Source organism: Limulus polyphemus, unplaced genomic scaffold (genome assembly GCF_000517525.1).
Source record: "Limulus polyphemus unplaced genomic scaffold, Limulus_polyphemus-2.1.2 Scaffold1848, whole genome shotgun sequence".
Lineage (NCBI taxonomy): Eukaryota > Metazoa > Arthropoda > Merostomata > Xiphosura > Limulidae > Limulus > Limulus polyphemus.
The window spans coordinates 162,532-179,684 of NW_013667458.1; the positions used below are offsets into that span (position 1 = coordinate 162,532).

General features: G+C 31.1%; 1 protein-coding gene across 1 annotated transcript in view; it reads right to left on the reverse strand.

The window, feature by feature from the left end:
- LOC106465147 (eukaryotic translation initiation factor 6-like) overlaps positions 1–16,916 on the reverse strand; it is a 17,485-nt gene extending 569 nt beyond the window's left edge. The window contains exons 1-6 of the mRNA XM_013925346.2: positions 16,667–16,916; positions 14,164–14,249; positions 12,435–12,610; positions 9,969–10,079; positions 5,821–5,886; positions 3,486–3,667 (exon numbers count right to left, since the gene is read on the reverse strand). Coding sequence (XP_013780800.1) covers positions 3,486–3,667; positions 5,821–5,886; positions 9,969–10,079; positions 12,435–12,610; positions 14,164–14,249; positions 16,667–16,773 — 728 coding nt within the window. The 5' untranslated portion in view covers positions 16,774–16,916. The remainder of the gene's footprint in view (positions 1–3,485; positions 3,668–5,820; positions 5,887–9,968; positions 10,080–12,434; positions 12,611–14,163; positions 14,250–16,666) is intronic.
- Between the last annotated feature and the right edge of the window lie 237 nt (positions 16,917–17,153).

The following is a 17,153-nucleotide window of genomic DNA, read 5'->3' on the forward strand; positions in this document are numbered from 1 at the left end:
TATATATATATATATATATATATATATAAAGAGAGAGAGAGAGAGAGAGAGATTATGCCAAGCAATATTGCTTGGATGTAGCTACAAGCTATCCATAAAGCAAAAATCTTGTATAATTCATGTGAACCCTTTAGAGATTTTTATCAATGGTATCGCAGTTTACTATTTTTTCAGAAAAACTAAGATTGAACAATTTAAGTCTAGAAAGCTAAAAAGGAATATGAAATTGGTCACATGTGTAAGAAGTAAATCCTGGAAATGTACTTGCGATGGTCAAGAAGCTTACTAGAATTCTAGAAAACATAAACCTTAATTTATAAGTTCTTAAGTAAAGGATTAACAAAGATTTTAAATCTCATTTAACTTTTTCGTAAAGAAACAGCAGTCTTAAGATTTTATGGCTATATAAGTAATTTAATTTAATTTCTAACTTCTTTAATGGGAATAAAGAAGCTGCATCAAGAGCTAAGGGTTAAATACTTTGGGTGTCTGGAAATAGTAGCCTCTTTCATATCATCAATTCCAAACAGTTTTAGTCATATCACACCTAAACTTTGGTTTAAATTCTTATGCTAAACTTCTACACACAGAAAGTTTGGATAAGGGAAGTTGAAACCAAAACATTTTTTATGTTATCTGGACAGCTAAGATTTTCCCTTAAACATAACAATTCCCCAAAATATGTAATTTTTAATGGATAGGTAAGAACTTGAAACTTTTTTTCTGGTCAATAGCAAATAAAAGGCAGTGGGGGGTGACAATTTGGAACACAGTTCACTTGTAGTTGATGTGAATTTCCAGTTTTTTCATGTTTTTTAATTTTACTATTAAATTTTAGACCAATTTTTGTGATAATAATTATAATTTTAATATGAAAAAAAAACAACTGAAACACCACCTGAACTCACTATTTTTACTTGCTATTTTAAAATTGAGGAATCCAATCAAAAGATGTGCAATAACTATGTGCAACATGCTACCAGAAGAAATTTATCAATCAATTATCATAATGTGGTTTTTCCTATGAAGAATGCAGCTCTTTCTACAATTATTACTTTTGTTTACAAGTAATCTAAATATTTATAATCATGGTTGGATTATCAAATGACAAAAATGCCAGTGTCCTTTGCTGGTCAGCTAGCTACTGCTCTGTAGGTCAAACTTGAAGCCACAGATGTATGGCTTGTATAAGATTATGAGTGAAAGTACCTGGCTCCACTCAGGTTATTAGGTTGATATATTCTAGATGACTATGACAGTGTGTGTATTCTGAACCTATTTTTTGCATAGAAGAACAGTCAAAAATATTTTAAACATTTTAATTTCCCAGAAACATAAAGTCTTAAAGGCAGTACAGTAAACAAAGAATTATTTATTATTAATGAACTTTATCATTGCATTAATATTTCACATTCACATTTTTTCAGAATCTATTACAATTTTTTTACAGTTCGATTAATGTCTGCCTATTATGATTTTGGTGAAGGGAGTGCAAAGGGGGCCATGAAACCTTGTAAGTGTAGTGAATGTTGGTATCAACTAAAGAAATTAATAAATAAGCCTAAAGTAAAGACATAGTGTGAGATAACCTAGCCTAGAGCCAGGTGAATAAAATTTAACATGAAAATAAAAATATTGATCCAATTTTAAATTTAAGTAATAAAAACCAACCTCTTAAATCAATGGAGACTCTAAATTAGAAAACAACAAATATTTTTTTCAATTTTGTAGTTTATACATTTGATTTCATACCTTCAGTACATAGACAAACAACAATATTAAGACTCATTTATGCCACTATACGCCACATTGTCTAACATATATAAAAGCAGCATGACGTGGCATGTCACGTCATGCTTGATTTCTCTTTATGCCAGGTGCATAAAATTTAACATGAAAATAAAAATATCGAGCCAATTTTAAACATAAATAATAAAAATAATAATAATAAAGTTCATTGATAATAAATAATTCTTCATTTACTGTATTCACTTTATGACTTTTCTATGTTTGTAGGAAATAAAAATTGTTTAAAATATTTTTGTCTGTTCTTCTATGCTAAATTAGAAAATAACAAATATTATTTTCAATTTTGTAGCTTATACATTTAATTTTATACTTTTAGCGCATAGACCCTTAACAACAATATTAGGTTACACTTTTATTACTAAGCAACATGATATAAAAGCCATTGTTGGAACGCATTGTTACCAAAACACACTGGCTTTTCTACATATTAGAAGTTGTTATACAAGGAACCATTTCTTTTCTATGTGGTTTTTTACTAGATTACCTCATTAAAAAGATGTACATGCACACATGGATAAGTAATAATACCCAGGTACACACCCTCAGGATACACTTAGTATGGGTGTAAAATTTCAGGTTTCTAGGTTCTTTCCTTTTGGAGTTATGGTGGCCACACACACAGACACATTATTTTATTATTATATATGTAGCACATTAATTAATTATCCTTCTATATACAAATACATTTGAAACACATGTAGCATGAAATGATGAATGACTGTATACTAGTATAACGGTGACAACTTCAGCAGTTTTGTACCTGTTTAAAATAACAAGGATTTCATGTAAATTAGATGCATAGTTAACTATTCACTCTTAATATGTACTAGCTGAGAGTACTTGGTAAGAAAGCAAAAGTTGTATAAAGTACAATGTTAGATAATGTTTTAAACCCTCAATGACCTCAGCAGATGCTGATTACATACCTTACTTTGTAGAAGGTAATAATTCACTTATTTAACTGCCTAAGTACTTATGTCCTTAAATTCAAAGCCAAAAAATTCTACAGAAAAGTGGAAATGTATCTTATTTCAGGGTATTTTTTTTATCTCCTTTCTTAGGCAAAATCCTAAAACAAAATAGCCCATGTACACTGTTGGACTCTTTCTAGTTTTCATACCAAATATTAAAGTAATCAAGCTAGCTATCTTTGGGTGATGAATCCTAACAGACAGACATACATGATGGATCATCTTTATAGTAACATGCAAAGAATAAGCTCTATATGCACAAAAATATTAACTGACTGAGTGTCATGGTTATGAAGCAACAGAATGTTTAATGGAACTATGAAGCTTCTACCAGTTAAACCTTACCAAATTCATATCTCCATTTATGCAAGGTTTTATCCACAGTATTAGATACAAAATATTTAAGTTTCATTTCTTAGTAATGTATGTGACTTGAATATACACATTTTAAGTGCTAGAAAATGAAATATCTTAATTATTACTCTCTCAAATCATGTAGAGCAGATATACTTTTACATTATAGCAAATTTATTAACAAATTTCATAACTGTATTCAAAATGATTTATCGGAGAAACCTCTGCAATTCCAGTATATGTATATTCATTTACAAACATAATTTTGGCATTTAATTCTTTGTCTGTGGCAAATAAGTAAACATCTTTTAAACCATATAGAAAAATCTCATTAGAAAAGTCTATACAAACCCTTCTATCAGTGATGCTCTCATGTTGTTGGAAATGTTAGCAGGCTGAGCCTCATTAAGTTTGAACACACTTTCAATCACAGAAAGTTCTGTACTTGTTGTATCTATTCCACAGAAAGCACACCAATCATTCACAACCATACCTGCACCAATAACGTCACTTCCCCGGTTTACTGTACCTGCCTAATTCAGGAATAAATTCTTTTAACTATTTTCTTCTTATTTTTGTTTAAGTTCAAAATTCATAATTATGACTCTCAATTTATGGAAGTGGTAAATTTGTTAATACTCCAAATTATTTCACGTTAAATGTGCTAGACTTAGAATATAACAAACAAAAATACAGCATGAAGAATTCTGAACATATAAAAATACAAAATTCCTCCAAGTTTTAGCAAAACCTAGAAGAGGGAACAAGTTTTAGTTGTTTTACAGAAAGACAGTTAGCTTTGTAGATGGTGTACAATCCAAGCTGCAAGTGCTAAAACAAACATGATATAAGAAATGAAACAAAGCTTCTGATTGACAGGAATCAACAACGCTAAGATGATAGAACAAATAAACAATAGTAAAGCTAATAATACACAAAATAATAATGTTGTTGATTATATTAACAGTATTACTCATTCATTAGATCATGCAAGTCTTTATTGAGAATGTTGTATGAATAATTTAAGACCTACTACAAAAAATACCTAGTTTAATTTCTTGATAACATATGTGACATTTACAAACAACATGTCTAACCTTAGAATATAACAAATAAACAAAAGTGCTACATGATGAAAAAAATTTTACTTGGTAATTTCTAACATCATTTAGAATTATACATACAGTATATATACTTTTATATTCTCTAACTTCATGGACAGTTTGAAGGTTTTAGTAACAAACTAAAGTAGAAATTAATAAGTTCAGTTGGATAACCTCACTTAACCCTGTCCAGATGGGTCACGGGTCAAAGGACATGTCATTACATTTGTTGACTTGCATTAAAAATTTTATTGAATTACTATTTCATGAATTTATGTCAATAAGTTTGGTAGCAAACTGTAGATTACAATTCAAATTTTAGTATTATGCATAATTGAATTTCTTAATTTAATAGTAAATATTAAAAAAATACAGTTAAACATTGATTTTTGTGTGACACGTGGTATGTTGAATGCAGCACTGGTTCAAATTAGATGTTTGTGATGTCAAAGTACTATGTCTATAGTTTCGTACGAATTAGGAACTAAAATTACTGATATTGACAAGCTAAAATATAAAATAAGAACCTCGTATCTTTTTTATTTGCTGGGGTTATTACTCATTTACTGAATCAAACACAGTGGCCCCGCTCACCTCTTTCCATTTTTTGGAAACGGTCCCTTATATACTGTTACTTCAGTATATGTCGTGAATAACCAATCAAAAGCTCAGAATGTCCCCCTAATGGCTTTCTCAGCTATTTTCACATGTTGATGCCATCTTATTCTTTCGAACCAAGATTTCAAGAAGGTAAGTTGTGTCTTTAGTCTGCTCTAAATTTAATATTTTTTTAAGACTCAAATACAGCTTAGTTTCTAAGCTTGATAAATTATAGGGGAATTCTATGGAATCAATATAGTAATTTATAATTTTTTGGTTATTTAAAATGTGTATATAAAACCTAAAAAAAATTATTTTGTTTCATATCCTCAATGTGCAAAATTTTAAAAGGCTTAGCAATCTACATCTAGTAGCAACCGAGTACGAAGGTCGTAGTTAGAAAAAATAATTGTTTGCTTTATTTATTTATTTACTGTTTTATGTTTTAAGAAAAATAAGTTTAAGAACTTATTTCTAAATAGTAATAATCTATATAGATATATAATGTATAATAATGGAAATGTGACTGTATTTTACAAAATACTAGTTTACTAAAACACAGCCAAGACAGGCCACTTTGTAAAGACTAAAGATCAGTTTTATATTATTGGATACGGTAACATGAGAGCATGTGTGCCACGTCATTGTAACTTCTGTATTGTTAGCCAGGCACGGCTGAAAAGTCAATATAATAAAAAATATATAAATGTATATTGTTATGCTTAACAAACCTTAAGCCTTAATAAAAGAATTTGATATTTTGCGTAAGAAAGCATTGTAATGTTTACTGATAATCTGCTAAATTTCATTAACATATGCTTACTAATTTAAATGTTATAGTATGAAAACTATAACAAGCACAAAATGGTTATGAAGTTGGTCCCAGGGACAGAGTCCATGCTGAAAGAGTTAACTTTGTTTTTGGCATTAGTTAAAAATAAATAAAAATAAGAATGCACCTTCAACATTCACACCTAACTTACCACTAAAGGAATTTGGAGAAGAGAAGACAGCTCATCCATATCTTCCACAGAGGTCTGAGGGTGTACCTTTGTAACACAGAGAAAATAAAGGATCCTCACATTTACTGTTACTCATGTAAACTTATAGACATGTACATACTAACAAGTTTATTTTATACCTTTCCACCCACTCTAACACCAGATGACCATTTCTTATTGTTGTGTTAATTCAGTAATTTAAATCTCTTAAGGATACGAGTGAAACTTGTAATCAATAATTTTATAAATAATACTTTTTACACACAAGCAACTCAAATATTTTAATTAAAAAGTTATGCATAAAATATGTGATGATTTAATGGCACTAGTGGTTACCAAAATTACATAAACTTAATTTGCAGATGGTTGAATACAAAGTAAATGTGTAATGATCAAAACAAAATTTACAGCATGTGAGATATATAAAATATAAAACTTATCATAATTACGCTGAATAAATTAGTTGAGTGAGTTCACTGTTAACCTTGTTTATAGTCGTAGTTCAAAAAAAAAAGTACAAATGCTCATCCAGCATTACAATTTGTTTAGGTTATGTCTAATTCCACGTACTAAATATCAACATAAACTAGTTGTTCAGTAAGTAGTTAATATTCAACAACTCTTGGAGGAGTTTAGATAAAAAGAATGCTTAATATACAACCAACTTAATAAAAAGCAGAAACATTCTAAATCTGCTGTTACATACTTGGGTATTGGAAAACACAAATTGCTAATTTTTGAGGCACCCAATATGCCAACATATGAAACTGATATCTTCACCAATTACTTGGATGATTTTGGGGAATATGATTGAGCTGTCCTGGAACCTAGGATTAGTGTGTTCTTTTAAGCAATATCCCAGTCTTTTGACAGTTGAGCCCGACTGTCAGAAGACTGGGACATTGTTTATAGGAGATCCTAGGTTCAAGGGCAACCTAAGCATTGTTTAACATGTTCTAGGTGACTGTGATATGGTCCTACACCCCAAAATCTTGATAAAGCTGAAAATGAGGCTATGCTATGGGCAAAGAAAACACTTTTGATTCTTCAAAATAAGCTGAGATTAAACAATCAACAAAGCACTTCTAAATTTTTACTTACAATACAGGTATTTGACATTTATCTAAACTTTTATGCTATATTGCATAATTTGCAGTAAGCTTATCTTTTATTATGGCAGTGGCTCAAAATTACATAAAATAAGCAACTCTCCTACAAACTGTAAATGAAATAAGCACACACTGCATTTTTAAGTGTGTGTGACTGCTACGGAACTAAAATTTTTTAAAAGATTTTTGTCATTTGATGAGTGTGACTGCAGTATGATTGCAATTCCCTGAATTGTTCACCTGAAAAACATTCAGTAAAGACCAAACCTGTTTCATAATAAACACCTTTAAGATATCTGTAAATTTATGTTTAATAAGCAACATGGAGCAAAGAAAATTGGGTTATTATAATCCTCCTATTTTTTAAATGTCTTTGAAATTTCTTAACAAAAAAGAGAAGGCATTCATAAGCAGAGAAGGTAAAACTTTAAATATTTTTAGATTAATACATAGTTACAAAACTAGTAAATCAAATAATCTAAAAATTTATAAAATTATTGCACATTATCTTACTGTAATGAATGAAAAAATGGTAGCTATGCACCTACTTATGTATGTATATACATTTGCTAGCCACTTTATTAGAACATATACGTAATAAGGAGCTGATTCACCTTTTGCCTCAATAACAGCCATGAAATGGCATGATACAGAATCTAAAAGGTTCAGAAAGATGTCCTGAGGGAGTTTTCCTCATTCAGCCATAAATATTTTGCACATTTTATTGAGCAAAGTAGGCAGAGAATTGTGATAGCGAATTTAATTTTAAGTTAATTTCATAGATGCTTAATTGAATTAAGATGTGGGGATTGCAGTGGCCATGGAAGATGCCTATATTCTCCATCATGTTCCTCAAGCTATGCATGCACAATATGTCCACGATGGATGGAAGCATTGATGTTAATTTTAAGTTAATTTCATAGATGCTTAACTGAATTAAGATGTGGGGATTGCAGTGGCCATGGAAGATGCCTATATTCTCCATCATGTTCCTCAAACTATGCATGCACAATATGTCCACGATGGATGGAAGCATTGATGTTAATTTTAAGTTAATTTCATAGATGCTTAATTGAATTAAGATGTGGGGATTGCAGTGGCCATGGAAGATGCCTATATTCTCCAACATGTTCCTCAAACTATGCATGCACAATATGTCCACGATGGATGGGAGCATTGATGTCTTCGAAGTATCATTTCCAGCAAAACACATATGAAGCATCATTGCATGCACTTCATCAGAAATGTGGAATTTATGCTACCCACTAAAGGGACCAAAAGGCTCAAGATATGTCAGAAAACCATGGTTCCACCTTCAGAAGCATGGACAGTTGGTATAATATAAGAAAGGTCAAGTGATTCACATGGCTTTGTAAAAATTTGCCTTCCCCATCTCTATAATAAAGGTAAAGCATGACTTGTCAGACTGCATCACTATCCATCAGTCCTCATTATACCAATTTATGGGTTACCTACACAACTGGCAACATTTTTTCTTCTTGGTAAAAAGAGGTCAGTGGTTTATGAAATGGTCTCCTACTTCCACAGTCCCTTCATTGCAACGTTCTTCAAAAGATATGAATGGAGACGGATGTAACTTGTCCTGTACTGAATGTTTCTCTCAGTCTATTGATTGGACTTTACTATAATGTCTAAATGCTTTTTTCTACCTTTTGTCACTACATATTTCTGGTCAAAATTCTCCTAGCAGCACACGTTGTATTCATCTTTTGCCACTGGTGAGTGATAAGGTCAAATGACTGATGTCTTGGAACAGCCTATCAAAAAAACTGTCTTGACCACTGTGGCATCTGCTAGATCCACTATCATGCCTCTTTTGAATACTTGTCCCAATCATTTAGTGCAGTAGGGATCATCTGACACATCATGGGATCAACCTAATTTACATCTGCAGCTCAGTTCAGGCCTAAGCCTGAAAGGGTATAGAGATGCTAATAAAGTACAATTAACACAGATTCAACGACAATAACTAAAGTAACGAATGAGGAATCATTAGAAAAAATAATTTTCAAAATGCTTGTCTCAAAAGTCAAACTAAAAAGAATGTCTCATTTGTTTTTAGATCACTGTGTTATAAGCCTACCATTTCCACCCATAGGATTGCTACAGTTTTCTAGCAAACAAAATTTTCAACACCTTTCAATAGCCAGCATATGGTAATATTAAAGGTAGACTGACATATTACAAATGTGAAGTAAATGTATCTCATAAAATAGTAAAAAAAAATAAAAAATGGTAAAAGATATTTTAAAAAGGCAGGTTTAACATCAACAAACAGCATAAGTATGGCATTTTGAATTATCTTATATTCACCACAGTGGTCTTACATAGAATTGGAAGAATATGTAGCATTGATGCTGCTAATTTATTCTTCTGAATTATTAAGCAGACAAGCTGTTTAGATACTAAAAATAAATAGGGAAACTAACCTATCATTTGATTCACTACTTCTTATGTTGGTGTCTAGAGTTACTGATGAAGGACAAAATTATCCAAAACAGGTATAACTCAGTGACAAGAGATGAATCAAATGACAGACTTGGATTCATATTTATTTATAGTATCTTCAACATTATATAAGTTCTATTAACTTTAGTGGCTTACTGTATTACTTTATTTAAATGATCTTCAGAAGGTTGACACAGAATCTTACGTTGAAGAGAAAGTTATCCTCAAAGATACTTTGACAAAGATTCAATAGGCTTCAAAACCTAATGAGAATACTGATACATTAGTCTTAAAGAAGACTTCAGTTATTGTTATTTTGAGGTCAAAATGAATCCCTTGATAAGTAAAATAACATCATGCACAATTTGAAAGTTCCTATAATGAACAAATGCATAACCATTTGCCCTGTAAGTGCAAAAACTGAAATTATTACTTTTAAACAATTAACTCATCTCACTTCAAAGCACTTGGTTAAAACCTTTATAAAATGTAAAGAATGACAAAATATGTTTTAATTCTCTTCATTTAACTGTAACTCTAATAAAAACTTACCAACCCTCCTTGGTTACTTAAAGTACAATAACTCCCAACCAACACATTACTTGCAACAGTCTGTCGAAAAACTTCCACTTGCAAGACATCTGACAAGATTTCTTCTGTTTCCTAAAAACAAGAACAAGTAACATAAATTTTCACAAAATTCAGACACAACTTAGTTTTAATAGATATTTATTATACAGCTGACCAAAAATGTATTTTTTCATTTTAAACACAGTAAATTCAAAGCAATATTTTCATAATTTATGTTAATGTAAATCTTTCAGTATTTTACTTGTCTGAGCAAATACCCAATTTTAATATACATTTAAAATCTACAATCTTGTGTAAATAAAATTTATCTTCAATTATTTAAATAAAACATTTATTTTCCTTTTTGGCATTAAAAGAATTAAGAGGATATTTCTTGATAATATCGGAAATTTTATTTATGCATATAACTGTATTCTATGATTGATATAGATGCTTATTTTTTTAAATTGAGCACAAATAATTATGTGTAAGTAAAACTATATTCAATAAGAATTGAATGAAAAAAAATTCAACATTAACAGCTTCCTGAAAAATAACAACTAGTCATTTTTTCTTCCATCCAACAATATCTTGTTTATAATGTGTGCTTAATGTATTTAAATCCAAAATAAGTCTTCTCTTTCATTAAAGTACACAGAAAAAGGGAAAAAGAGAAAAAACTAAATGTATGCTAGTTTCAAAAGTCACCTACGCCCCTTTTCACAAATAAAAAATCAATAACAAGTATTAAAACCACATTCTTACAAGTATAACAGCAGTAAATTCAATTCACAGAACAGTCAATTGTTAACAGTGTTCAGTGTATGTCTAAACTGTTAAAAAAATCATCAATGCATGTTTCATGCTATTTTCAGAAAGCAGGAAAATGGATGCAAACTGTTATTTATTTTGTATTTACTTAAGAAAACATATACAATGTAGTTCTCCTAAACTCTTTCTACATTTTTTCTTTGTCATTTTGAATTATGAAGCTCTATTTATACAATATTTTGTGACACTTCTCGAATGAACATCGTTAACATTTTAAACTGCATAGTAAGCCCTTATTAGCCAATTATTAATTTCCAGTGGTATGTTAACCTGTGACATATTGTGGCAACACTAGAAAAATGCAATTTGTTTATATATGTTTTTATATTACTATAACACATTTTTAATTCTTATTACCAATCCAAAACTGTTTCTTGATTTAGTTTTTATAACCCTTTACCTTGCTGTAGCAGTGTTGCTATGCAACACTTCTGCAAATATTTTACAGTAGCTGTTGTGTGGAAGTTTACAATTTCAAGCATTGAAAATGTTTTTCCAATAGATACTTAACTCCTCTCACACCTAGCTTTCCTGATTCAGTGCTGCTATTTATATGCAAACTTTTTCACTCGTCACTGACCTTGAGGCTCCTACCTAATCTCATGTGTCCTAGCCACACTACACATATATCACTTCCAAAAACCTGATTCAGATTTCAGACTGTGCTTATATCTTTCAACCATCCTTGTGACACTTCCCTTCCTTTCCAGGCAAAAAGTATACCCTGGTACAGATGAGGTATGGTCTTCCACGATGTGCCCCTATACTGTTCCAAAGTATAGGGTGTTACACTCCATGGATTCTCTTTGGGCACTTCCTGAAGGGCAATCATATAGGTAAAATTTTACATCTTCCATGTGGGATTCTAGTTAGAGGTGAGAAGGGGTTGCGTACCGTATCGGAATTTAACATTTTCCATTACTGAAAATGTATTTCTGTAGATACTCACCTCTGCTGACACTTCCCACCCTTCCTCCTCATTTTTGGTGTATCTTACTTTCTTGCCTAATCTCGAAGTGATGGATGAGCAATCAGTATAGAGGGAGCCAACTGTGTTACACTTCTATTGGTGGAGGATTATCACATGCTTATTAGCATGCAACAAAGCAGCAATATCACGTGGAAACATGAGAGATTAGGTTGGAGCCATAAGGCTAGTGGTGAGATAAAAAGTTTGAATATAGAGAGCAGCATAGAATCAGGAAAACAAGATGTGAGAAGTGGTTATGCATCTTATTGTCACAAGGTCCAGTAACAAAGCCAAAAACAAGAAAACTAACATTTCTTATATGGAAAAAGTCCTATAGTTTTCTCTTAATGTAAAAATATTACAACATTATGAATCTCAAATCTTTTTTTAAGATAATTTTTACAATGAGGAAGATGTTCCGAGTCATGATGATAAACAACATACTCTTAACATGATAATTAAAAAAAGAAATACACCATGCATATGACCTCTGAAACAGTAAGCAGCTGATAAACTTAAGTCTATCATTTACCAGTTCTTAATACCAACAATTTTTATTTCTTGTAACATAATTCAACTAGCATATATCTAAAGTTCATAGACATATCAAGTTCATATTAATAATTAATTCTCTGATACAAACTTACCCTGTCTAGATCAGGATGAGTAAGGGCAACATAATCATTGCAAGCCACAACATTTCCTAAAGCTGAAAGTCTCTCTTCAGCTCTTTGTATTTTTACAGAGTCAGGTAGTGAGTTCCGAATGTGCTGAAGTTCCTGGTCTGTAGCTGTACTAGGAATGAGAAGTCCATGTCTGTTGGCTAATTGGGAAAAATGAAAAAATATCTTCGAATATACATTTTAATTCTATGATTGTGATGTAATGTCACAAACAAAAATTTGATCTAAAGTCCACACTTTATTAGTATAAGGTGTTATGTACTGTAACAGCTGATACCTCATAAGCTTTTTTACTACAGTTTTGTGTGCTGCATGTCCAGTTAATCTAATGAACTCTGGTATCATACAAAAAGCCTTGCCATTAGCAGTGTGCAGTATACAAGGTGTGTAGTTGAGATGTTTTAATATTATTTTTACTGGAAACTTGTATAAAGCTAGTAAAGAAACATGTGTTAAAATTATTACACGTCTTATTGTGATGTCACATAAACAGTCAATCTATATTTCTATATTTTAAATTTCATAAATGCATGTATCTTGATTAAAACAACATGGTGATATAAAATATAAGCAAGGTTAGACATTTGTATTTATTATTTTCTCTACTGATATAAATTCTATATATTTATAAGGTATCTATAAACCTATGGTTGATTACATTTTTCCCAATTTGAGAGACAAGACATTGTAGATACATTTCTAAGCTATATGATTGTGTTTAAAATATATGTACCATGAAACAATGCTAAAATAAAAGTACATAACAATGACACTGATAAGCGCAAAGTCATGGGATGTTAAATGTTTGCTTATAATATTAAAATATTTAGATCTTGTTGACTGTAATGAAGATGATATGAATTTTAATGAAAGAATTGGATTAGTTACATGATTGAGGCAACACATGGCAGTTGATTACAAAAAGTTAAAGGTTATGCCTGTGAATTATTATAATATAAATTACATGTGCAATCTAGATGGGAATTCATTTATAACTATACGAATGAGAAAGAAGGAACACACGAGTTTAATGTTTAATACAATACTTAAGTCTTTGAGAAACTGTGCTATTGCAAGTTGTAAAGTTAACAGAATTTTGGGTTGTACGTTGACTACACTTCTAAAGAAACCATGATATTGCTGCACAAGTCATTACTTAGGCTTCATTTAGAGTACTGTGTGCAGTTTTCATACCCTTATCTTGGTAAGACCATTGAGTTATTGGAGAAGGTTCAGTGCAGAGTTACTAAGATGAATTCAGCTGTGGATGAATTGTTATAGAAGAGGTTCAGATCTTTTAAACTGTTCTCTCTTGAAATAAAAAGGGTCAGAAGTTGGTCAAATTTAATTATTCAAAATTAGATTTCAGATTTTCTTTCATGTTCAACTCAGAGGCAGCAGAATAAGGGGTCATGAGATTAAGATTTGGAAAGGTTAAATATATCCAGTTGAGGTATACTTATTTCTTATAGGTGGTAAGTTTGTGGAAGAAATGACCATCTAGAGTGGTTGAAGTTGCAACTTTACAGGAGATTATGAAAAGGATAAATGAATATTTGGGGGCAAAAGAGTTGAACTTATGATTAGTTTGTTGTTGTTGTTTTTTTTATGAGAGAGGCTGGGGTCAAAATATCCTTATAGGTTGAAAAGGCCAGCCTTGATTTCTCATAATTTTTAAATTTCTAATGCTTACCAACACAAAGCGTTCCTATGATCCGACAACCAGCAACGGAAGTGTGAATTACTGGGATAACATCTGATAATTCTCCTTCAAAGATACTGAAATAACAAACAAAAGATGAATACAACCATGAATTAATCATACTTCAACTAATAGTAATTATTATTTTGGCATTACCACAGACAAATTAGTTTTCAAATAGATCTTGAAATAGAGATGTCTAATGATAATATTTTTGTTCTTTAAAATTTCAACTTCTCTTTAGAAAAAAAAAAGGTTAAGTTACAGAACTTACTGTATACAGTAGTCTGATTTGTATACAGACTACTGTCTCTTTTGACTTGTATCTGTAATCAATATGCAAAAGTATATTAACATAAAAGTTTGTTAATTACTCATACACACAAGATGTGCACCAACAACTGTGGATATAAAAAAATTATGGTCTATTTGTTAGACAAAAACTTTTAAAGTCTAGACAATTGGTAGAATTACTTGTTACATAATTGAAAAATGTTTGGCCTGTGTGGTAGTACAAGAATCATGCAAGGTCCTTTACAAATTACATTTGTCCTAAATCTCAACCACACTAGAATTCAAGTTTTCTTTTGTTAAATCTTTAAGTGAAATACAGCATCCTCAAGTCTCCATACTAGCTAGTACTAAGGCCTAGCTGCTGGGAGTAAATTCAGTATATATCAATAAAGCCACATTCTCAGCACCTAAGCAATTGCAAACCTTTTATGCTTCTGCTATTACCTTTTTATGTTTATCTTTCAACTGAGATATGAATGATTTCATCTGCAATTCAGTAGGGAAGGTCGAAGCATCACAACAGTCAGCAGTAGAATGAGCTGACAGGAACACTTTGAAAGCAGCTACAGGCATAATATTGTACTTGGCTTCCAGCAGAATGTCTACAAAGATGATTCTAAATGGTTCCTGGATACCTTTGCGTGTCATCTGGAGACTTCCACGCTTCTTGTGTTGGGCCATTAAGCTCATGATGCACTGATGGATTTCAGTCACCTTACCATTTCAAATTACTTTTGCAGCCCAAATGCTAAAAGAGTGCTGGAAAGACCTTCTTTTTAGCCAATAAAAATGTCCAAAAAATTTCAGTTCGAGTTAAGAAAAACCAAATTGGGTAGTTTTTCTTTTTCAACAAAAATGTCCCCCAATGATTTGTGAGGAGCCTGTTAAAATACTCTAAAATGTTGGCCTTCAGCTGATGACAACAACTTATTCCATAAGTTAATCATCTTGTTAAAAATAAGTGTCATAACTAATGCTTAGACTGTCTTTTTCCAAATCTTGGTCTCATGTCCTCTTATTCTATCAACTACAGAATATAGTAGACTAGAAAGAAATCAGAGGCCTTCATCCCATCAATCCTTCTGAAAATCTTGCAATTCTCAATAAGATCAACTCTTATATTTTTTTCAAGAGAAAATAAGTTAAGAGATCTTAACCAATTTTGAAAGATAACCCTTCCATCCCTGAAATCATCCTAGTAACCTTCCTCTGAACTCCTTCCAATAAGTCAATATCCATTATTAGAAAGTAAGTACACCAAAACTATACATAATATTTCACGTGAGGCCTAACTAGTGATTTGTATACAGACTACTGTCTCTTTTGACTTGTATTTGTAATCAATATGCAAAAGTATATTAACTTTACTACCAGCAACAAAGCACTGCTTTGATGGCTTCAGTGACTTGTCCATCATTATGGCAAGATCCTTTTCTTCAGTTGATCACAAATATGGTATTGAGTGGGTTCCCAGCTATCTTGAATATGTGTTCCAAATTATAATAACCTAAATGCATTATGTTGCACCTACTATAATTAAAAATAAGTCATATATAAAATATTAATCCATCTAAAAACTGATCCAAGTCATTCTGTAATACCTCAATTTCCTCATTAAGGTTTGAAATACTCAAGAGTTCAATGTTATTAGCAGACTTTAATAATTTATTATGTCCCTATCATTATCCATATCATAATTTAAAACAAGGAAAAGCGAAGGACCAAACAGTTAACTCTGAAGCACTCCAGTACTGCACTAATACTGAGAAATAGTATTACTAATAATAATATTAGTATTAACATGACACTAACAACTAGTTTGACTGGACTCCATTAGTAACAATATTTTGCTTTCTCTCAGTCTCACCCTAATTTAAATTACACTTACAATCACCACAGATGAGTTTTCTTAGTTAGATAATTCTGTGTGTGACACTTCATTAAAAATAAAACTTACAAGTTTTTGAAAATCTAAGTACATCACAAGTCTACACTTTTCATCTTGTAGATGCCACGTAAATTACTAAGCAACATCTCAAAAACAAAAGAAAATAAGTTATTTTTCTAGTGCAACGGTTATTTTAGTGCCATTAACTTATTATGTAACATCAGCGATAATCAAAATATATTCTCAATAAGTAGTTATGTACCCTATCAGTATCGCCGCATCTACACACCCTAATTAATATTAATAACGAACCTGTAAAAGTTTTCAGAGCCTCCTATGGCCACAAGACAATACGAGTTTGTGAGTTTCGAAAAAACCCCAATTTCGTTACTATTTTCAAACTGAGCTCGAATTGCCATAATTAATAATACTTTGTCATTTAGTGAAGACACTTGAATGATAACACACTACTGCTCGTACCATAACACGTGCACTATGACTGTGAGATTAGCCAACTGGAGATATTTCACAACAACCTGTAATATCAGGCACTTCATGAAAACGGAGTCTGATAAGGCTGCGTTTTAATTACTATCATTAATACGTATCGAGTTTAATAAATCATAATAATGAATTGTACAAAGTTCTATATATGATATGTTTAAGATAAATTATACCCCTCATATTTAACCAATTCAAAACCCTTCGTTTAGAAAAGGATCCTACAGATATATATATATATATAGAGAGAGAGAGGGTGTAACCCCTCCCTCTCTCTCTCTCTCTATATATATATATA